This window comes from Symsagittifera roscoffensis, chromosome 1 (assembly GCF_963678635.1).
Source record: "Symsagittifera roscoffensis chromosome 1, txSymRosc1.1, whole genome shotgun sequence".
NCBI classification, from domain to species: Eukaryota; Metazoa; Xenacoelomorpha; order Acoela; family Convolutidae; genus Symsagittifera; species Symsagittifera roscoffensis.
Window position 1 is genome coordinate 48,249,553 of NC_087062.1, and position 24,592 is coordinate 48,274,144.

Below are 24,592 nucleotides of genomic sequence, written 5' to 3' on the forward strand. Positions count from 1 at the left end.
CTTCACCTCCCAAAAAACTGCCCGATACACATGCTCGCCACAACACTAGACTCATGCGATCTATACAACCTCCGACGATGCTGGGAGAGAGAGTTTTCACCAGTTTAATAGACAAATCCGACGAGAGGCCAGATGAACACGCACTTTATCGAGTCCACACCCCCCACCCCCTCCCCCATATTGCTCAACGATTGAAGCGATTACTACTGAACTGGAAAGCCACCAAATTGACGTGGTAGAGCTAACCTCCCCACCATGGCACCCATCGACAGTCAATTTATCGGAAGGAGGATCCGAACATTCGAGCTATATAAAGACTTCCCTATCACTCTCTCCAATTGCTTCGCACAGGAAGGTGCAATTCAGCCCTGAGGTCCGTGCATCACAGTTTCACCCATCGGGTTTACCCTCCGAATCATTAGAGGCAACTACGACACCAATCGTATTTGATCCAGACTGACCTAATACCTCTTCAATCATTTCTGCGATAGAATTACTAGGCCGACCAATGGCGCTCGACGAACTGAGGAGGTGGACAGTCAACCGAGCCGCAAACCGGGATGCTTCTTAGATCCCATTTGGAGATTATCGACACCACACATCAAAACTCAAACTCCCGAAAAACTTTTACTTAAGTAAACTTTTCGTTAAATTCTGTACTGCTCTCAGCACAAAATTTTAGTACCGTTGTAAAGTCATTCTGCGTCGGAATTATAAACCTTCGGCTGGACTATATGTTGCTGATTTATTTTAGCGTACTAATTCTTAGTCGCTTATTTACTATCATTGAGTCTTTGCAGTGCAGTACGGCTAATACGGTATAACTAACATTTTACCCATCGGGTGCTAACGTGGGGCTTTTCCTGCCAGTTGTACCCGCTATTTCATCCCCGAGCTTGAAAATTTTTGCGTTGCTGAAAAGTGTATGTTTTAGCTAAATTTTCGCGGGGAATGTCAAATGTGATATCTTATCGTTGACAGTTTAACATTTAAGTTATTTTTAGTTATGACTATGCTAATTTAAAGACCTGCCAAAAGCGCAACGGCTTTTAGTAGATCTGGAGACCGATCATAAATCTTAATTGATACGTGACCAATTCTGTGTAACTACTTCTTAATTCAACCTTTTTACTTTAACTCTTAGCTTAGCATAGTTACCCTTTAGTCTTTTAATCTAGTCTTAGATAAAAGCCTACTAACGAAATAGTAGGGATCTTAAACCAACCAGTCTTAAACTAGTCTTAGTTTAAGTTAACAGATTAAACCAATCGAAGGTTTTATCCTAATTTCTTAACAAAACTAGATATCAGCATTCTCTGAGGATGTTTTAACATTTCGTTCTCGATTGCATAAATCTTCATGTAGTCTCCAATATCGTTTCTTCCAATGTCAGTGTTTTTGAAAATTGGAGGAAAGTTCGCAAATTTTGATTTCAGTTCATCTGGAACAACTAAGTGGCACTGAACGAGATCCAAAAAGAGGTCCATCTTTTATTTTTGCTAGAAAAGAGTCTGTAGAAAGAAGTCTTTTATAGGGAAACTGGGTTCTGACGTGATTTTTGATCTTGTGATTGGTTTTGAAATTTTCCCATCACTCACACTCCCGCATTTCTTCAACTTACTATCCTTTCTCTTTTATGTATTCCCGTCGCATATCATCTATCTCTCTCTTCTTATTACCGCGTTCAATATCCTGTTCTTTTAAGGAGGGACGAGCTTCTTGACAAGAACAGAAGTGGTAGTAGCATCCCATTGCTTCAAACACTGTTTTACAGTGATCGCAGTAACCATCGACATTAAAACAGTCGATTTTTTTCTGTTTTCCAGATGTAAAAAAGCTCTCAATTTTACATTCTGGTCTTGATTCTTGATAGAAAGACATGACCATATTCTCAAAGTTGCGAGTTTGATTGTGTCTAGCTTTAAACTTCTGCCTATCAGTGTCAAACTCCCATCTCGTGTACAGTCCTGTTGGCATATCTTGACACATTGAGAAAGGGTAAAGCTGGCTTGCATCAATTTTAACGATTGATTTACAAACATTTGATGAATTTCTGATGTATGTTTCATCAACTACGGCTTTTCGAGTGAAAATAATGGAAGGTCCACCAGTCATGTCCTCTCTAATTTTTTCACACAAGTCTTTATCACTTTCGCAAAATGGAAAAAAATTTGTAGATTTGTGTTTGAAGCACTTGAAGAAAAAATCAATATCATTTGTATGAATGATATGATTGTTAAATCTCAATTATTTGACTGTTTTATCAAATCTTCCAATAGTTCATCAGCGAGACTCAAAATCGTATATAAAGATGTTCCTTTGAACAATTTCTTCGACAACAGGTAAGTCTTCTACTGAAACTCCACGAAAACTTTTAGGATCATAACCAGACTTTGATACAAATTCTGTAAAGTATCTAGAAGTGTGAGAGTCGAGATCATTATGTCCATTCATATACATGGCCAATGCACGGAAAAGACACAAATAATCTTTGTAAGGTTTCTTGTCTTTTTTAGATAAAAGACAGTTTACTTGTGTATGTCGTAGTAAGGGTTCGGGTAAGACAGTCCGGACATCCCATTGGAATGTTATTCAGCAAAGCAGCAAAAATTGTCACATTTGTGATCAACTTGAATCACCATTTTGTGTTCTGGCGTTCTTGGGTACATTGCTCCACAATATCAAATTTTTCTACTTTTCCTTGGATTGTTATCAGGTCTGCTTTAGTACAGAGTAAATGAGATTTTTCAAACAAAGTATTGTTTTCATGGGCGTAGAAATATCGATATTCACCAGTCTCAATGTTTCGAAGAACAAAACCCAGAGCAATGTTGATTTTAGCAGCAGAATCGAGCTTGTTGAAGACATCTTCAAGTTTCTCGTTGATTATTTAAGTGTCTAATTTGGACAATTGGAAGTTAAATACTTTATGTCGCCCATTTTCCATCTCCGTATCCACTAGAAAATGTTGACAAGCACTGAGTTCCTCCTTTAGTTTTTCACCGTCTTCCCCTTCTTCCTCCACAATCTTGTTCAAGTCCGCTACAGTATCACTGGGTTTCCATTGTTTTGCTCCATGTTCCTTTCTCCGATGTTGCTGGAGAGAGAAGTAACTTGGGAACTCTTGTTCGCAAGAAGGACAAACTGTCGACTGCTTTGAACTTGGTTGAGCATGCTTCTTGGCCATATGATAGTTCATTTCTTGTTGATTGTAAGCGGAATACTTACAATCAGGACAAGAAATAACTCCTTTAGCACATCTTTTTTGATGTCGAGCTGCCTGCTGGCAAACATACATAATTCCACAGTCTCCACACTTGACTTTCTCATTTCGGTGAAGAGCAGGCTTTATCTGACATAAAATTTGGGACTTTAGAAACGTTCCAAAGTTAAAAATTTTAAGTACCAGTTGAATGATACTACTTTTTTTTTCTTTTCGCGAACAACGAATTATAAAAATTGAAGTTAAATTCAATTGATTGTTTCTGATTGGTAAACAAAATGAATGATTTAACCCAACAAAATGAGCGTATTTATAGTAACTATGACGTCATTGCCTACGCAATTATCCTGTTATGGTAATGACGTCATTCTATGAATAGAAGTGACGTCACCGCCTACGCAATTTTCCTTTAATGGTAATGACGGCATTCTATAATTAGAAGTGACGTCACCACCCACGCAATTTTTTGTTTATGGTAATGACGTCATCGCCCACTTCATTTCTTCGAAAGTTCTAGAATTTTCCAGTAAAATTGTCAACCAATCAGAACTAAGCAGTTTCTAGACGTAACTTTGGATCAAAACTTTTCATTTTTGGTAAATTTCAATTAAAAAACATTTGAACTTCCTCAAGTTACACTACAAAAAAAGAAAATTTTCCCTGTGATTTCCTTATTGATGAAATAGATGTAGATTCCTATTTTTTTCAGAAATTTTTGGACGTTTATGTTGTCCAAAATTGAGTTCTCCGACTAAGTTAAGGTCTCTTTAGGGAAACTTACTCAATCAAAGATTTATCAATCATATTTTTGATCCACATATTGCGTAGCAAAGCTATAAACTTACTGCTGAGTTACACTTGACAAGAAAAGAAATTTTATTTATCTTAGAAAATTTGAATTTAATAAAGTCGTATGGTAATATTTCATAGACTTTTTTTCCCTATCCAACTCCCAAATTCGTCAAAACTGCCCAGCAAAGTTCTTTCTTCCTCCTTTTCCTAAAGATTTTCAAAGTTCAAAATCTTGCATGATCAGGTTTGGAATCAGATTTCCAGAGATTTGCTTTGAAAAATTCATCAAATTTGAGTTATCCTCTCAAATCTATATTAAAATCAAAGAACTTGAGTATCTGCTCAAAAATCAGCAATTTCTCCTCGATTATATACAAAAAATTCAATTAACTTGATAAAAAACATTGCAGATATGCCACTTTTTTTATAAAATTTTCCTTCTTTTGTTACTTATATCGGCAATATTTCTTATTTTTACGGCAAACAATTTTGGTCATTTATTTTTGCGATTGCTTTTGTGTATATTTTTACTTATTTGGAGGATTTAAGTCCTTAAAAGGTAAACTTTTGTCTGGTTGGATACGACAACTTGAACAAAATTGAACGTTTCTGTGATTGGAAATGACAATACCCAAAATGGAACTTTGTTTCCAAATGGAAACGAGTTTTCTATAAGAATTCCACAAGAGGAAACTGAAATCTGATTGGACACGACTACAATCCAAATAAATAAAATCCATTCTGATTGGTTGAACCCACACATTCAAGTTGAAGGTACCCCTCTCTCTTAACTAAAAATCATTTTACTTTCAACTTAACTTCCGTCAACTACCTCCTCTCTGAGCTCTGACTACATTAATTTCAACTTAACCGCCATCAACTACCTCCCTCTCAACTGTAAATCTTGTTTTTACTCTGTATCGTTAACTCAACTTATTGCTCAAAATGATCTTCTCAGTACAAAACAACAACCTTATGTTCTCGGTAGAATTTTCGGCCGATTTAGTACAAATCCAAGTGCGAGAAACAGTTCGGAGTTTTTCTGGTACGAATGGACATCCCAATCCAAGTCTGACACATGGTAGAAATGATGCACAGGGATTTCAACGAATCTCATATAACGCAAGTACCCCCTACAGAGAACCAACTTGGAGAAATGCAAATGATGGAGGAAGTAGCCGAGCATGTGGGAATGAACTACCCCGAAACTCCTGACTCTAGATATATGGCTCAACCATTCGACGATTTCCTCTTTCCTTGGGAAGAGGGATCTGTGGACAACTCAATTACCATCGAAGAGGATGAGGGGTTCTCTGAGCCAAAAACTGTTTGAAAAACTTTGTTAAAAATGTAACTAATTATGCAACTGGTAAATACTTTTACAAAGTTTTGTTAGAAAGATGGCAAAAAAATTAAACCAATTTTTGCAAACATGTTTAAAACTTTACATTAAATTTTGCAACATGCAAAAATTTTCAGAATTTTTTTTTTGCATATTTGTTAAAAAAATCAAAGAAATCTCGCAAATTAAGAAAAATTTCATTAAATATTTTTACATTTAGAGAAAACTGTAACAAGGTTTTCTTGCACTGTTAATATTTAAAGTAAATGAAAACCTTTGTTTTAATTTTGATTATAAAGAAATCTCTTTTTTGCATGTATATTGATCAAAAATATCGGAAAAACAATGTATTAAGATAGGGAATAGCACTCAAAGTCATCAATTATGAAAAAGTTTTAGCATTAATTTAGCAAGTTTTTTACAATAAATTTTTGCATTTGCATAACAAAAAAAATGAAATTTGGTTTTTGCATTTATTTTTTAAAAAATCTTGAAAAATGTTGCATCGTGCAAAAAATTTTCTCAAAAAATTTCGCATATTTGTAAAAAAAAATTTTACAAATTTTGCAATATGCAAAAATTTTTTTATATTTTTTCTTGCATACTTGTTAAAAAATCACAAAATTTTTGCTTTCGAAGAAAAACTTTATTAATTTTTTTCGCATTTTAAAGAAAACTGTAACATGATTTTCTTTCAATGTTAAAAATTAAAGTTTAGGAATTTCTTTGTTTTAAGTTTGATCAGCAAAAAATCTATTTTCGCACGTATCCAAATCTAAAACATCAGAAAAACAGTGTATTAAGATACGGAAAAGCACTCGAAGTCATCAATACTGATAATTTCTAAACAATAAGAAAAAGGAAGTTAGGTTTTGCAAGTGTATTTATTTTTAAAATATGAAAAAAGTTGCGTTCAGCAACAAATTTTCTGTAAAATACCCATATTTGTTATAAAGTGATTAATTTTGTTGCATCTTGTAAAAAAGCAACATAAATTTATTCGTTGAAAAGCATTTGAATTGAAATTTAATTAACCTTGACTAGATTTTTTTGAAGAAATAATCAAAAATTAATAGTAAATTTTGACACGCTTACTATTTGAAGAACCATAACCATCAATAAAACAATCAGTTATTTTGATCAAATCAGATTCGTATTTTGAACTTTGAACTGTTCGAATTCTGTCTAAAAATGCTGAGCCAAGAGTTTGCGTAGATGCAAGTTTTTGATTAGAATTTAGATAATGTTTTTTGAACTTTTTCCGAATATATGTAATTTGCAACTTCTCAAGGAACAGAAAGAATCGTGAGTAGACACGCAATAGTCTTGGGTTACTATGTATTTTTCGTTAAGTTCGTTGGAAACAGAAATAAACAATGATTTACTATTATAATCTGAATAAAAGCTGGGAAGAGCTTGACACATAGCAGTTGCCATTGGAGAAAATGATTTTGCAGAAATTGGTGGATTTATATAGTAGCAGTAACGCCTACGCAGTTTCCATATAGGGAAATCCTTCCATGTTTGGTACTACTTCCATATATGGAAATCGCGATGACTCATACTGCTCATTTCCATTTTCATTTATTCTCAAAATCATTTCTCCTCATCTGATCAGTGTGCTTTTCAAAAAATGTTATTCCCAACTATATTGAATTTTCAAAAAATCAAAAAAGAATTGGGAGATTTGTTTGGTTCCAAAAATCCTACAAGGGGGAAAATATACTTTGAACCCTGCTTTCAACTATTAAAAATAAATGAATTGTGACAATTCGGAAAGTCCCAACAAGTCTATCGTAGTGAAAAAGAAGGAGAAGCAATATCCGCAATACGGAATATTGTTATTCACGATGCTGAAAATCTTGGACTCGTACCTATATATGAAGGCAAATCTGGTAGAGAATCAACTATGGATCAGGAATTCGACATCCGTAATAGAGTATATGAAATAGCAACATACAACATGAGAAGGGTGTGTGTCACAATCAGGAAGTACAACGTGAGCAAGCCACCCTAAATTCAGGTTCGACTCTTCACTGCAAAGGAAATTGAAGACTTGAAGCAAGTTGCATATGTCAACTATACTTTGAATGAATTCAAAGAACTGTCCCAAATAATGGGAGACTTTGTTTGTTGATAATTGCAAACATCAGTAAAGCTTTGTGATGTTTTTTATGTTTGGTAATTGAAATATTGTTGGTTCAAAACAATTTTTTCTCACTGAAGTGTATATTAAGAGGTATGATATCAGAGAAAAATTCAGACAAAACATACAATTTACTCCAAATTGACATAAAAATATTAACCAATTATCAGTAGGAAATTATACTGCGTAGGAAATTACAGAAAAAAAAACTGAAGTTTTATCTAAACTTAGTAAATTTGGTCTGATTTGAACAAATTTAAAAACAATAATAAGCTGAAAACCTTATCAATATTTTTTAAATTTCTTTGGTTGTTTTCAATTTTTTTCACCATAATTTGAGTTTTTGATTGGCTACATCAATTTTATAAAGGATGGAAAAAGTTTTTATGCTGGATGTTATTACAAAATACTTTAAAAATGATAAAATAAATTCGAGTTTTTTAAGTTTCTTCGTGTATTTCAGTAAGAAAAATGTTGCCATCAGAAGCTTTTTCAATGTCTGAATTGAACATTTATCAGATATTAAAATTGAACTACTACAAAAAACTACAAGAGTGGTGGACAGATGACGTTGATGGAGATTGTATTAGTTTTAATTTGTATAGAAACACAGAAAGTTCATAAATTTGTTAAAAAGATGGAGAGGAGATTACAAAAAAGAAGAGTACTGCCAGATTTATCAACAATGTTTCTATCTAGAAGAGTTAAGTCAGATTCAGTGGTCTATCAGTCAAAAAAAAACAACGGAAGAGCCTATGAAACAAAATTTGGAGATAAGGAACATCAATTCGATTACTGTTTTGGGTTTGATACAAATGCAAAATCCAAATTTGTCAGAATATCTTTTGATCGTTTATCCAAATTTAATAGACTTCCTGTTGTTTATACTACAATATACCAAAAAGAAAACGATAAAAACGTATATTTTGGTAATTTCTTTTTTCACTGGTTAGAAATTGAACAAATCGGAAAAATTTTGAGCGAAATTTCAAAATTTGAATTCAATATCGAAAAAACAATATCAACTAGACAAGAAATCTCATTTATCCCACTAAGGTATCAAACTTCAAATCTTAGTTATGTTGGAAAAATTCAATGAAATTGATTGATTAAGAAGTTTCATAACATAGCCTGGTTCCGATCTACAAAGTTTTTTAAAATCTGTGGTTACTTCATTCTGATTGGTTGTTCACACAAATAATGTCTGTGAAAGTATCCTCGAAATCTACAAATTTTAACGAAATCGTTGAAAAATTCATGAGAAGAAGAACTCAATTCTGATAGGTTGACATTGAATTTGTTGAAAATTACATGACTATTGAAGCTCGATTCTGATTGGTTGATATCAAAAAGATAAAAATTTCCTAATAAATAATGCTCGACTCTGATTAGTTGATATCAAAAAAGATCAAACTTTCTTTTAAAGAAATGCTCGATTCTGATTGGTTGATACTTTTGAAACTCCATGGTTAGATTGGTTGATTTTTTCAACATAACCAAATAGAATGTTATCGATTCTGATTTCTTTCACGTTAAAAACAATTGGTTGAAAAATTTGCAGTTTTTTCTTATTTTTATTCATTTTTTGAGGCTATTCAACACTTCTTATCTAAAATATCAGGACCTTCTATATCTCTCATTTGTTCTCAAATTTTTTCGTGAGATGCCGTCACTGAATAGAAAGCAAAGAATTGCATGTCTTGAATGTGGCAGTGATTACACTCACAAAGATTCATCAAGACATCGTAGAACCTGTGGTGTTTTGAAGTGTTTGAATTGTAACTTTTATACTTATAGCAGCCAGGAACTCACTAATCATTTCAACAAGAAGCATTGCCAGCATAATGTTAAGTTATGTGCTCAGCAGTCTCCAAACACACTTCAAGAAAAGGTAAAATTAATAATTTTTATTAAAAACATAGAAATTACTATGAATTTTAAATTTTACTGAGTCTGGAATACAATTGATGAATTTGAAAAAATCTAGTAAAAATTATGCAGTTTTTTTAACACAATTCTTGATCTGTTATTTTTTTGATCAAAGGTTTTGAATGACAATACAGACAGCAAAAATCGAGTTCAAGTTGTCGTGAAACTTTCTATGGAAATCGATCCCAAAATCTTTAATCAACAGTAAAAACTCCATTGCCTGCAAGCTTGCGGAGACTTGGTTGCGATAAATTTGTAGTAAAAGTGCATAACTTACGCTAATGAGTGGTTAAGTATTTGTTTAAAAACTGTAGAAAAAACTGGATATTTGTGAAACATCGACTAATTGAAAGGTTTTGCCTAGTTGCCATTTTAAAGTTAACCCTGTTTAGTGATTGTAAAAAAGTTCATATAGTAGTGCGCTATTAAGTGCAGATATTGGGGGTTGATTTATTATGAGTTATAGTTTTCTACTGTTGTTTGACGATTTCAGAACAGAAATTGATAACTGCCCTGGAAAAGATGAAAAATTGTATGTTTGTGCTAGCCTTTGAAAGTTTCAAGATAATAATATACATCATTCTCAAAGAAAAAATTTACTTCATTGTAGAAAATCAGATTTGAAACAGCAATATAAAATTATCAGGTTGAGAAAATCATTTAAAAACTTTAAGCAAAGGATTTATGGCATTAATTCAGCTTCGGATTATTGAACGTTCGCTGAAACGATACATTTTTCCATCTATAATTCAATTTTCAAATAAAGTTTTGTTCAAATTGGATTAATTTGGTAGATAGTAGATAAAGGAGAAACTAAGAAAAAGCTAAAATGAGATAGAAACTCAATTTAATTCAGTAGGAGTTTTGAGATAATTTTACTAAAATTTAGCTTATAAAGTATATCTTGAAAAAAATCCGACATAAAAAGTGTCGAAGATTTGTTTTTATGTGTAATTCATTAGAAATTTCTTTGATATAATAGGTAAATTTATATGAAAAATCAGATGTTTTGAGGATAATTTTTTTAAAGTAAACCCAATCCAACATCTTTTGGAAGTAGATACATGGAACATGAATCAAAAACTTGCTTTCAAGATCTACATTTCCTTGCTATATACAATACACAATACTACATACATACACAATACTACATATAATATACAACACTATCTGCAATACATTTCTACATTTTTACTTTTTTAAATACATTGAGTTTTTTTCTTAATAAAAATCGGAAAATTACACAATTGTTCCAGTTTGCACCTTGATTTGCTTTGCTAAATCAATTTTTTGAGACGCGCTCTTTTAGAAGTTTTTAGATATTGTAGATGTGAGGAACTAGGTTCCCTTGCGTATTTCTGGAGATTTTCATACTATAACTAATAGAGCTGCCCCTAATTTGTTCTTAAATCGTAGAAATACACCTTTATATTCTCATTTTTTTACATATGTTTTTGAATGCTTTAACTAGCACCGATTTTTTCTCACTTGGGTAATTTTGAGAAAATTTCCGTTATAAATTGAGAATAAAAAACGTTTATTAATAACTATTTTGCCAGAAAAGTTATAGTTATTGATCCCAAAAGTTATATTTTTGCTTAATAGCTTACTGTAGCAACTGAACAAGGGAACCTTGAGGAAGACATTTACAATTTTTATCAAAATAATCAGACGGTATCAGTTCTAATTTCATGGCTGCCAGCAAATTGTTAGTTGATTGATACTTTTTTCCTCCTAATTTCTCCAGTTCTGACTTAATTTTCTTGCAAAGTGTGTTCAATAACGAAAACATGCAGAAAGCAAGATAACCTTAAAACATAGAACATTTCTACGGAAAATCATGAAAAAATAACTTTTTTTCAAGAGAAGCGATAGTTATTGATTCCAAAAATTTTATTTTTGCTTAAATATTTTACTGTAGCAACTAAATAAGGGAATCTTGAGGAAGACATTTACAATTTTTACCAATATACTTAGACGGTATCAGTTCTAATTTCATCTCTGCCAGCAAATTGTTCTTTCAATTGATTCTATTTTCCTCCTAAATTCTCCAGTTCTGACTAAATTTTCTTGCAAAGTGTGTTCAATAGCGAAAACATACCTTCAGCAGAAAGCAAGAATAAGCTTTAAACATAGAACATTTCTACGGAAAATCATAAAAATTATGTTGCAGAAGCAACAGAGCTTCTTCATCAGTTATGAAGAAGATTTTGTTGAGTTTGAGCCAATATCGAATTAAATTTCAAGAAAAATTTATCCCATTTTTAATCAATTTTAGCAATTAACTGTTCATTTTTTATCATTGATCTAAAATTCATTATTATTAACGTGAAAAATTTCTCAGATGTAATTTTTGTACAAATTTAGGTTAATCATTGAGAAAAAACTGAGGAGGAGTTAAATCATGGACTCTGATCTAGAAATTTCGTAGAATTTTGCCTTAGTGTTCATTTGAATTGAGAATCCTATTTCAATTCTCTCTGAACTGGATAAAAAATTAGTTAATCAACAAAAAAGGTTGAAAATGGAAATTTTGGATAGATTCGATTATTTTTTACTATACTTTCTCAAAAATTACGATTAATTTCACTATTTTCCGGAAGTTTCAATTTTGATTCTGCTATTATGAGCTTTCTTTTTAGTGTTTAGGGCATTATATAACCCGCTTTTTAGCTCATATTAAGGTTAATTTTATCCTATCTCAATATTTTGAGAAAAAACTGTGGAAAAATTCATTTTTTTATTCAAAATTTTGCATCATTGTCTCAACATGATGCCAATTAAAATACAGTCTGAGCTCACTTTTAAAATCTATACGTAAAAGTATGTTTAAAATTAGATCAGAAGCAACAATACATTAGCCAAAATTATGAGATTGCTGCAATTTTTTTTCCAAGTTTCAGTAGGTTTCAGAATAGATTCAGATAGATAGAAAGTATAAGTTTCTAATAAGTTTTTATTAGATCAAATTATAACAAATCTTATCGTGTTTTGGAAATTTTTGAATAATTTTTCAATTTTGTGAAAAAACTCCAAGTTTTTACACAAAAACTTTTACCATTGACTTACCATGTACCAAAATACTATTTAAAAGACCTTCAGTCCACAATCTCCACGTAATTAACCAGTGTTATTTAACAGTTAGATAACGGTCGCCGAAAATTTTGCGAAAAAACTAGACATTTCCACACAAAAACCAAAAAAATACGTTTTTCTTACCATTATCTTACCATCACACAAACCATAAAATCTTACCATCGGTATTCCTTATCCTAATACTTGTAAACTCTATACCCAATCTTAATACATAGCTGATAGATCTGATGCTCTATTCCCTATCTTAATACATGGGCGTCTACCACCTCCCTCCCCCTCCCCCCACTTAACCTTCAACATCTACTACTGTTATGAATCAGTCTTTTATACCGGGGCTTCGTTTTCTTTGTTTGCAGTAATCATCTATTAAAGATAGCATCTAATTGTTTTTGCTTATTGAATAATTCTCGATTTGACTGGCCCTGATGCTTCCTGATCTGTTATTGAACCATCGGATTTTGACTAAGTTATGCTCTATTGATGATGAAGCCTTGATTTAGCTCCTGTATTTGGCTGTCTGCTGGAGGTGCGCAGCGAGAGTGAGAAGCGAATGGTGCCTGAGTTTGTGATCAATGGCACTCGCGAGGTGGAGAGGAGAGGAGTGGACATTGAGGGCATCTACAGACTATGTGGGAACATGGCTGAGATACAGAAGCTGCGCTTCGAAGTCGACAAGAGTGAGTGCCAACTATAATCAGATTATATACTGTAATTTAATAGAATTTCAATTTATGAATATGAAAGCTCCGAAATATCAGTTGGAAAACCTTATCAAACATTCAACGATGGGAAAAACAGTCAAATAGAATACAAAAGATTTGTAATGTTGTTTGTGTTAATGGCTTAGTGATGTGTTAAGACTCTAGCTACAGTCTGTCCCAAGTGCAGGACATCCATGTGATCACAGGTGCTCTGAAGATGTACTTTCGGGAATTGCCCGAGTCTCTATTCCCATCTGGGTCCTACACCACCCTCGCTCAAGCATTCAGTTAGTAGCAGTCCCAAGAACTGGCGTATTCGACAATATTCACAGATTTTGTCTTTCTGATTTGTGTTTGTTTCGCTGTGGAAAATATATAGTGTAGGTGGATATGGAGCTAACCACTCTTAAAAAGGATTGAAATTAGCGGTTTTTATAGCTATCTGATATTCTGAGGATATTGTCTATTTTAATACCTGAAACTGAAGTGAACACAGGTTTTTTTAAAATCGTTTTCTATTATCTACCTATCGTGCACAACGGTCTTTTCGTTGTTTCAGCGAGTGGGAAGGAAACGGATGAGTTGATTGATACAGTGCGTGGAATCATACAGACCTTCTCCTTCACACATCAGGCTACCCTCCTACACCTGTTCACACATCTATCACTGTAAGTCTCAATGAGTTAATGCATTTAAAACGCTTAATTTGGTTGCAAAATTTAGTTTTGCTGAAAGCAGTGGGTGGATCTACATGGGATTTTCTAAAGGGCGGGGGTAACGGACTTTCGACAATTTTGTAGACTTTTTTTTAGGCCAACCAAATTGATTTTCTGAGCTCTCCCAAAACCTTAGTTTGCCAAAATTTGCTGTGCCGCAGACAAAACTGTGAAAAAGACCTTAACAGCCAATTTTGGTCAGTTTTTGAAAGGTTTTGACCGAAAGATAAAAGTTTTTTTGGCCCGCGTTCACCCTTCGATTTAAATAATAATTGAAGCCTCAGAAAATTATAAGAATCAGTTGGCCGAGCATAGATGCCATAAAATAGTACCAAAGCGGGAACCATTTGGGAAGTGAGAGGGTCGAATCCCTGCTCTAAGTTCAGGTCTACCACAGCCTGACCAATTTCGGCTGCAATAGTGGTACCACGTGAAAATTCTAGACGCAAAAAAAACGGCCTTGAGTCGCAAAAAAAAGAGCTTGCTCAACAAAATAACACGGTCTGGAATGTGGGGAGATAATAAAAATGGACTATCCTCAACAGGACTGTTGAAGCCTACTGATAGCTCCTCTGCGATTCGCAGGAACCACATTACATTTCTTACAATTGTAATAATTTTTTCATAAGAGATGGGTACATGCAATTATCTGATGGAACTTTGTTAAGATGATGCTAGAAGCCAAAGACGTGCTGGGACTTAGTATTATCTTTTCAGATGGTTCCTACATGCAGGGTTGAACCAATGAGAGTTTGGTTTATGTTGGCGGTGTGATGTTTAGTGTTGTGGAGAGACAGCACATGAACAAGATGGACAGCACCAATGTAGCCATAGTGTTCGGACCCAACCTCATCTTCCCCCCGGACCACATCTCAATGGCAGCCAGTGTTGCCACCACCAACTCCATCATGCTCTTCACCCTCACCCACCTGCCCCTAATATTCCCCCCACACCACCCACGTACAGACACTCTCCTCAAAGGAGCCACCAACTCACCACGCCTCCTTAACTCGCTCCAACACAGCAAGGGACATAGCAGACCCGGCAGCAGCAACAACAACTACTATTCTAGCAACATCAGCAACGACCCAGTAAGCGACCGCCACAAAAAGCGCTCGGCTTGTGTCGGCAACCGTTTTGGTTTTAAAAGTTTCTTGAGCGAAGTATTCCGTTCATGTATTGCTTCCTTGCCTCTAAATTGTGTCGATAGTTTAAATTTAAGTGGCATATTGATAAATGATTTAATTTTTGTCGTTTCAATAATGTCCCAATCAAAAAAAGTTCGCCTTAATGCAGTGAAATTGGAATGGTAAAGTGTTTTGAATAAGAGATTTATATGTTTTTTTATAGAGTCCCACTAGTGAGTTGACGAGAATCTCGGGAGGAGGAGTGAGCAGCAGTCCATCCAGCAGAGTCTCGTCTCTTCATCTCTTGGGCTCTTCTTCTCCCTGGAACCAGTCCCCACTTCCATCGCCTTCTCAAGATCCATCACCTGGATCTTTAGTGTAGATAGAAATTTAGAGACAATACAAAGTACACAAAATAGAAATTAGAACAATGGCTCAAGAAGCTAGATTTTGCACATAAAATTCAAATGGATACAGACTTAGCAGATCGCGTATTTGCGTCTCAAAATCATATAAGATGTACTTTGTGAGGATTTGTCAACTTATTTGAATTAAGTGTCAATGAACCGAGTTTTTTATTTTCTTTTTGATATTTGATTCAATTCAAATTCAGTTTCTCAACGGAAGAAAATTGTTTCCAACAATAGAGAAGATTCTTGAAATTCAATGAGTTTTACTTGAAGCATTTTTTGTCGAAATTAGAAAATTGAACATTTTTGTTAAAATCCAAATTTTTTCGGTTGCCTTGAGTTCCTTGACACTTTTCCATTTTTCTATGGGCTATGTTTCAAAATCTTTTACTCTTGAGGTTTTAATTTTATTTTTCAATTTGAAAACTTCATTGTACATGGCTTTCAATTGTTATGTTCTCTTTTGTCGTTTCCATTGAATTGATAAGAAATATGCCAAGTTTTCTCAAAATTTGGAGACCACTTTGCGCATTATGGAAGGAACCTCAATTTTAACTGAAGATTTAATGCTGATTACAAGTGAAAGTACATATTTTTGCTTTAAGCTGAAAATAATGCCTAATGAGGATGAAAATGTGATGAAAGAGAAGCTAACTGACTAGGCATATACTGGCATTCTTAGTTCACATCTAAGCTCTCGTCTGCACTTAATATAACTAACACTTTTTAAAAAAAAATTGCAAGTGTTTTATAGTAAGCACCAAATTGTTGATGTTCTTTTTTGGCCAATAGAGCTGCATGATGTGTCAGTCATTGTTTTGCTAGCTTCAATGTGTTTAAAGTCTGAAAAAATGTGTATTTCTGTTAAAAGATCTAATTGTTAAAAGATCTAATTGGATGCGTCAGTTCCTTCGTCTGATAAAATTCGGCCATTAGGATAGCCGATTTGTCAACAATTTGGCACTGTCTATATTTTATAAATTCAAATCTTTGGCATGTCAGAAGATGCTTGTAATGTATAACATGTTGCCTGATCGCCTTCCTTCCGAGCTGCTCAAAGCTTCAAATATTTTCCATGTTGTAAATTATCGATTTTCGCAATCTCTTATTTATTTCCAAATACCTTTTAAATCTAACGAGATGCTGGATTTGTGCTATAGTTCTTAACTAATTTTCCTCTGTATTGCAATTGTTAGTAATAGAATTTTTCATATGTTTTTTTCGCCAACCCGAGAACAAAGTTTGAACTGAGTTGAATATACATATTTACTAAAAATAAGATTTATGTTCACGATTAAAGGTCAATAAACGAAATGACGACACTTTTCTATGGGTTAGTTTTATTACCTTTGTGATAAGCAAGGGTATTGCAATGTGGTACTAGACCTATTTTTTTCCCGTAAATAACTTTGTTCTCATAATGGTCAAAATTAGAGATGGGAAATTTAGGTTCAGCTCATAATGATGCAATGTTCTCAAATCGGTTTAAGTTTGCCAAAAAAGAGTCAATCATAAATTGTTCTAGAAATTCAAAGAGCTTTAAAACTAATATTTTTTTCTCGGAAATTCGAAAGTTGTGATTTTTGCAAAAAAAATACTCCATTTTTTTCTGATCACTCGCCTCTTTTCCAAATTTCTGTTAGCTATGTTCTGTATTTGAAAGCTAATTGCGTTTTTGTATAATTAGCAGTTCCAGGAGTTTTGCTGCAAGTTTTGTTCCGACTATTGAAGATAGGGAGGAGTTTTGTATTCGGGTGTCTTTTTTTTTAAATTTTGTTTGGCATCCACACTGATTTGAACGACACATAAAACGGGTTTAATTTTTTAAATAATAAGTCTAAAATCGAGCGCTTGAAGTAAACGAGCAGGCTTACAATAGCTTTTCCATTCTTAATTTAAGCCGTGAATGTTTGTGTTTACTCGAGTAAAATTTAGTTTTTGGATTTTTTTAGCGTCATTTAGGGTATCAAAAATTCAAAAAATTTGCAAATTTTCGATTTAAAAAATATTTTATTGTGTTTTTGCCACAAAAGGTGTTGTTCAATCTCCCTATTTTACTATAACTGTCGAATATGCCTAAGACTAGGCTTTTGTCTGATCATTTTCATCATACATCGCACAAAAGAACGACACTAATTTGAACAAACTTTAAGTATTTTTTTAAGACTACGGTCGGAGCATTCTGTGCTACTTGCGCATAAGTGGCTATCCTTGTCTGCACATGTGTCGTTGCATTTTCCTTTTAGTCACAAAGAAGCAATAAATGAAGCGTTATGTCTTGAATTGTTTGAAATTATGATTTTATCTGAAAACAATTATTTAAAAACTAAATCACATTTCACCAAAAACTGCAGACAATGGGTGAATTGTGGCTATTCCCGAAAGTCGAAGTTTTTTCAACAATACGAGCTATGGGGAGCGATCTGATCCAGCTAGCAATGTTTTATGGACAAATAATTAATTTAAAAGGATAATTTAATTGATTCACACACAGTTGAATGGATCTTCAATTGGAGAGATTTCCAAATGAAAATATTGTGAGCGCTTGTTGAAATGCATATTCTGTAATTTTCAATTTTAATACATGCCTTGCTGGAGTGTCTACACGGGTGCGGGCGGGGATTGTCCAGCTGATTTCAAATAGTTTATCAGAATTGTGTAAAATCAATCAAAAAGCCTCGATAAATTAATTTCGGATCTTTTAAAAGAAACTCAGGCAGTTTAGTATATTAATGAGACAATTCCAACTCCTCTGCTGCCTGGTTATTCGATGAGCGGATTATCGTTTAAGATATTTCAATGGCTGAGATCAGAATTACAAATTATAGAGTGGGGCGTTATTGAATGTATGTGCCAGCTACGATCTCTCTGTCTTCATCGTGGTCAACTGCAATCTCGACATCAGCTCATTACTGTGTGCGGAGAACCGAAGTAGGAAAAGGAACAAGGGAAACTAAGACAGAAAGTGTAGGGTAGATAGGGGAAGATGGTTCGAGTGCAGTTCCCACGGCAGATGTGCAGTGAACCCTCTACTATCAGCTCCATCGACATACACCCTGATGGAAGCAGGTCAAATAATTGAATTCATTCTCACTATAGAAGAATGACTAATAGGGTTACCTACACAGTAAGTGACCACAAAAATAAGGATAGCTTGCAATAATGGGACTGGAATTGAAGTTGTGGCAGAGCATGGGTGCTAAGAACTAAGTGCTCTTTTAAACAGAGAGAGTCTTTTATAGACTCTTTCCTAGTATAGCGTCGACTGGTAATCATTGAAAGTAATCCCTAAAGTACCAAAATCATTGCAAGGCGATGGGCTATGTTTTTTTCGGAAGGAGATTTGGAAGTCTATGAATGGAAAGAGCGCATGTATCTTATCAAATGTGCCTAGTACCCGCTTGAGTAGAACTGGCCATCTCAACATCTTAATTTATTTTGTGTTTGGTTCGCTTGTCCTTGAATCAATTTTAGGATTGGCAAAGTTTTAACTGAGTATAACTGAATGATAGTTTGATTCATTTTTAAGTAATTTAATGTCTAGGTTCGTGTCTGCGGTGAACGGAGACAGTGTAAATCCTGCCAGACTGACCTTTTGGAACATGGAGCCAGTGAGAAACCCCCCTAATTGCTGGCCCTCACCAGAAGAGATTTTGGATCAGCAGCAGCAGCCATGGGTTTTGTGTGAGAAGGAGGTGCCCCATGTCAGCATCAACTGTGTCAGATGGAGTGGGGCGGGACACTTGCTTGCTTCAGGTACGTTGCTGGACACCGTATCAGTTTTGTTTGAGGTACATTAATCAGATCCAAAAAACGACGCTACTTATATTTTTCTTCATTTGAATTCGACTTAAGCATTTCCTTCGACAATGGTTACAGACCATTCTGATGCAAAATAGCTCCTCAAAGGGTTTCTTCTCCCCAGTACTCGAGTTGAATCTTGCTTGACTATTGATATGTTGTGTTGCCTTTGCAGCGGAGGATGAGCACGTGGTCGTGTGGTGCTACTCCCGCACCACTGCGGAGGACTCGTCGTTCGGGGCCAGGGTGGCCAATGTGGAGAATTGGAAGCCCCTGCATGATATGAAGGGCCACAGGGGAAATGTGTTCGATCTCAGGTGGAGTCCTGCTGACAGGTATGCATGGGCGAGTCTGACTTTAACACTAATTTTCAAAATGCGATGCTGGTACAATTTTCCTTTGTATAGGTTTGCTAGCTTTCTGTTTACGTTTGCTAAGTTTCGATGCATTTTTGGATGTTTCAGATACCTCGCAAGCTGCAGTGTGGATAACAGCATAATGATCTGGAACGGGAAACGTCTGCCAGAACTATTTCGCACCCTTTCTGGACACTCGAACTTGGTGAAGGGACTGTGCTGGGACCCCCTGGGAAAATTCCTTGCCTCCCAGAGTGACGATAGAACGATGCGAGTATGGAGAACGGCCGACTGGGCTGAAGAGTGTATGGTATTCAAACCATTCACCAAAGAATTTACCACTCATTATCTCAGGTACAGACTATTTTAGTTCGGGTAAGTCAGATATCATTTATCGTCAATCTAGCCCAATAGTCATTCACAAGGGTGGATGGGATAAACTATTTAAGCCCAACTACTCAAAAATAATCGGGATCTCTTCATTGATATCTGATGCTTAAAAATATATAAACCAATACAACTTTTTTATGGTAAATTTCCATCCCTTTGTTATAGTTTTTTTGGTCATCTTATTTTGATTGTTAGACAACGCCTAAAAAGTTTTTTTTTGCGTTATTTTTTAGTTATTTTTTTTACTTTTTGATATTTGAAGAATTTTTGCGGTCCTTTTGTCTATATGATCTAAGTTTAAAAATAAAAAAGTAGAAGAATAGATTTTGCTCATGGAGATGCCATTCGACAGATTGATGCCTTATTGGTATTCTCCCAAGCCTAGCTATATTGTAAACTTACAATTTCATAGAATATGGTTAGAAGTTTTGGCTTGAAAATAAAATTATTATCCCAATTTATGGAACATTCTGGTTTGAAAACTGTGCATTGATTTAGATGTGACTGGTCCCCGGACGCGCAAATGCTGGTGTCTTCTCATGCCGTGAATGGAGAGGGTCCAGTGGCAGTCATCTGCAGCAGAGCCAGGAAGTTCGTGCCGAGAATGGATTTTGTTGGTCATCGTCGAGCCATCACTTGTGTCCGCTTTCACCCCCGAATGGTTCGAGTGAAGGAGACGAACGAAGTAACTTGTCTGCTGGCTATCGCAAGCAAAGATCGAGCTGTATCTTTTTGGCTCTCATCCAGGCCAAAAGCATTTCTTGCTCTACATGAATTACTAGACGACGAAGTTGTGGATCTCTCCTGGGCTACTAACTCGATTGAGCTTGCGGCATGTTCTATCACAGGAAAGATAAAGTTTGTATTGTTTCGAGATTCGGAAATAGGAAGGCTGCTGACACAACACGAACAGACAACAGTGCTGCAGCGACTTCATGGGGAAGATATGAATGAAACAAGCGCACCTTCTATTCTGGTCTCGGACCCGGATATGTTTCCTTATTTAGTCAAAGAAGCTGAACTAAACGAAAAGGAAAATGTTTCCTCATCTCCCGAGAAACCAACCCCTAAAAAAGTGTTCAAGCATGCCAACATGACTTCATCGGCTGTAATATCTACTACTCAGAAAGAGTTGATCAGCAAAGATGGACGCAGAAGGATTGTTCCAGTGTGCATTGGACTCCAGCAGCCGGACTCCAATGAAGACGCAGTTGTGATGCCAGTTCCTTTCAGAGGCAGACAGGAGAATTTGAAGCGAGATGATGATACTCAGGAGAATGTTCAGATACGAGAGGGCAATAGCAGTGTCGTGACCAGTACAACTTCACCCGAATCGTCGCCAATATCACCAGAACAGAGAGCACAGAAACAGATATCTGTTCAAGATTTAAAGCTCGGATCATTTCGAAGTCTTCAGAGTGACGTGAAAAACAAAGATCAAAATACAGGGTCCACAACATTGGCGATGGAAAGCTTAGATCCTGCTGTCCACACAACTGCAAGTGAAGCACAAGTGCTTTCATCGAATGTAATTCGGGCAAATGTCAGTCCTGATAGCTCGACGGTTGCTGCTGATAAACCAAGTGCAGTGCCAGATAAAGGAATATCCGCAATTTATCAAGCCAAATCTCCACTGACAGACGTTGATTCTTCAGTGAAATCTGCTAAAATGACCAAAGCTAAAAAACTGAAACAGAATGCTCTGAAGATGTCCAACAGCAAAGGAGCAACCACTCTGTTCCAAAGCCAGGGTGCGAAGAAGAAGAAAAGGAGAGTGATACTAGAAGATGACGATGACGAATCAGGGCTAACTGCATCCAGAATGAGACCGAATGAAATGTATGGGTCCAGAATGTATGGAGATGGAGATGCTTCAGATATAGACGCCGAAGACAAAGACTGCTCAGATGATGAAGTTTACAGTCCCGTTGAAGTGATTGATCCTGCAAAAGTGCTGGACGCATTCACAGTTAACCATTCTCATTTTGAAGTTACCGTCACGAACAATGTATCAATTGGACCTATGGCCCCTTCTATGCACATGCTTAATTTCAAGTACTCGACGAACGAAGAAACTGATAAATTCACAAAATGTCTAACGGATCCAATAGTGTGTGCATGTGTGAGCGAAGAGTTGGTTGTGGTTGCGTGTGCGGACGATACTGTTCATGTGTATGATCACAATGGGAATATACTTGAAATGCCATTTGTGGTAGATGCAAGCATTGCCCAGTTGAAATGCAAGGGACACATGGTGATGGTACTGACATGCGAAGTGACAGTGAGTGTGTTTGACATGAGACGAATGAAGTCTGTTTTGTGGAACTATCAACTGACAAATCTATTTAGAGCGGCTGATGTCAAATTAAAGCTAGCTTTCTTCTCTGAAAATGGTACACCCTTCATCGTTACCACAGCCCATAAAGCATACATGTTCCACGCTGGTTTCAACGGGTGGGTGCTGGCTCAGCCACCACGTTGGAGCCTGGCTAAACGTGGCACTACGTCCCAAACTCCAGCCGTTGGTGGTTCATCTGGTAGCAGCAGCAGTCATACGCAGACGGGAGTAATGTCGCTGCTAGAGGATCTGTGCTCAGATAACAGAATGAAAGACAACAGCCTAGCGGAGGCAGTTGACCGAACTCGAAGAAATGATCCTGGTACATGCAGCGCTGTGGAGAATATGGTACACTACTCCACATGGCAGTACAGTGATATCCAGCAGAAGCTGGCAATGAATATTGCATCTGGACCCGATGTTAAGAAGTGGCTGCTAGGGGTGATCTCTGAGCTGAGTTGGATTGGCAACGAGGATGCTCTGAGGGCCAAACTGGACGAACTGTTAGACAATGTTGGACTACCTTCTGTGGCGGCATGCTTTATGACAAGCTCCCAGGTCGAGTCGTCACGTGATCCCATTGAAAGACTCGGCCTAAATAGAAGACAGTTACTGCATGAGGCATTAGACATCGTAGCTAAAAACGTTAAGAATCAAAAGATATTCAGTGAATATAATCAGATCCTCAAACAACTTTAAAACTTAATGAACATAAAACTTGTTTTAGCTTCCTTGTTTTCGAAACGTTTTTTTATCATTCTGATTTTATCGAGCTAGCATCGTTGTTATTGATTATGGTTAATTTTCTAGTGGTATGTACAGTATTAGAGTTTGCATTATGAAATTTAGTTTTAAAGCGTATTCTTTCTCTTTTTAGTTCAGGTTGAAAAGGTATTCATCCCAAATTTGACTTTATTTAGCTGGAACTTCTGGCCACTTGTCCGCCAAGTAGCACAGAGCTCTGAATTGTTGGTCTGAATGCAAAAAATGTGTGACGCAACTTGAGGTTAAAATTGGCTCAACTTGATTGACCGATTGATTAAAGTCAACTTGGCTGCCAGTTAGTTAATAGAAGTGCACAAACATGGAAATAGTGGCTGGAAGAACTCGATTGGAAGGAGAGTGTTTAGGTTGAAGGGGAAACAACCGCGCTAAGTCCAGTTGGCTCTCAACGATTGCCAATTGTGAGCCAGTCAGATGCTTCCCAGCTCTTTCCATTTCTTATTGCGCACATTTTATCCTTCGAAAACAATTAATAAATTATAGCCATCCTCAGCTGAACAATCAGTCAGCCTCCCTCCACATACGACTAGCAATGATATTTCAAATATCAGTCAAACTATGAAGTTCGTCATACTAAAGACGGCAGGTGATCTTCTTGTTCAAAAACTTATTTTAAACGTTGATTCGGAAACAACGCAGACCTGTCGTCGTCTTCGTCTAGAATGGCTCTGCCGTTGCATTATATAATAATAGTAGTCACTTTGTTGCTATCGTCAGCATATTCCATGCGAGAAGTTGAGCCAAAGTTATTCAAAATCGGTAAGTTGCTGTGTCGTGACTTTTGGCAAAACATTCTGGTAATTTTTTCGCAATTACGCTTGCGATTTGTATGTGTTATCAATTCGAAATAGACTTTTTTCGCAGTAACAGTTTGCTAAGATAATTTAGTCGGCACTCTTGGCCTGGAGGTTCTGCGGAGCATACTTGGTCTGAAGTAATGACTACGCCTGTGACGGACAAGGCCCTAGCGTTGATAATAAATTGGACCAGTAGTTTTTCAAACAGTAAATATTTCGTTTAATAATTTTTAGATCAATTGTTAGCTTGCTAATGTTTCGTTGGCTTAATTGCCACGTCACGAAATTTTTTGTGCTGCAAGTAATTTGCCGTGTAGTTGATATTGTTTTTTATTTACACAACGCAGTGTAGTGTGATACTACTAAGCGGCTTTTTTACCAATAGGGTCGTAAAGCCTCTAATAAACTTTTGGTGGCATTTTTACACCAAGAGGCTGAATTAGTTATTTACACTAGCGAACTTGCGAGCGTTAGTGTTTTAGTATGAAGTTTTTAAACAGAACTCGCTAATAAACTGTTCACTTGTTTGGTGGTACTTGTGTTACAAAAAACATCTGTAGCATTGGAAATTTCATAGCATCTGTTCTCTGTTTTGTTTGTGGCTAATGTTTGTAATCTACAAAGCGTCCGTGGCAGAGTTGTTAG

General features: G+C 35.7%; 2 protein-coding genes across 3 annotated transcripts in view; both read left to right on the forward strand.

Annotated features, from left to right (window-relative positions):
• The window catches only part of LOC134845259 (uncharacterized), a 133,372-nt gene extending 117,735 nt beyond the window's left edge, over window positions 1-15,637 (forward strand). For both annotated transcript variants that reach the window (XM_063862207.1, XM_063862214.1), the window contains 5 exons: window positions 13,029-13,205; window positions 13,388-13,516; window positions 13,789-13,897; window positions 14,727-15,036; window positions 15,296-15,637. In XM_063862207.1, coding sequence (XP_063718277.1) covers window positions 13,029-13,205; window positions 13,388-13,516; window positions 13,789-13,897; window positions 14,727-15,036; window positions 15,296-15,454 — 884 coding nt within the window. In that variant the 3' untranslated portion in view covers window positions 15,455-15,637. The remainder of the gene's footprint in view (window positions 1-13,028; window positions 13,206-13,387; window positions 13,517-13,788; window positions 13,898-14,726; window positions 15,037-15,295) is intronic.
• A 2,635-nt stretch (window positions 15,638-18,272) lies between these two features.
• On the forward strand, window positions 18,273-23,228 carry LOC134845288 (protein HIRA-like). Its single transcript, XM_063862235.1, has 5 exons — window positions 18,273-18,551; window positions 19,027-19,238; window positions 19,459-19,618; window positions 19,748-19,993; window positions 20,528-23,228. The coding sequence occupies exons 1-5, from the start codon at window positions 18,469-18,471 to the stop codon at window positions 23,064-23,066; spliced, it is 3,240 nt and encodes a 1,079-aa protein (XP_063718305.1). The 5' UTR covers window positions 18,273-18,468; the 3' UTR covers window positions 23,067-23,228.
• Window positions 23,229-24,592: the final 1,364 nt, after the last annotated feature.

Coding starts and splice junctions, on each gene's coding strand:
- LOC134845288 (XM_063862235.1), top strand. CDS start 18,469: ATGGTTCGAGTGCAGTTCCCACGGCAGATGTGCAGTGAACCCTCTACT. Junction 18,552..19,026: donor ATACACCCTGATGGAAGCAG/GTCAAATAATTG, acceptor TTTAATGTCTAG/GTTCGTGTCTGCGGTGAACG. Junction 19,994..20,527: donor TTTACCACTCATTATCTCAG/GTACAGACTATT, acceptor GCATTGATTTAG/ATGTGACTGGTCCCCGGACG.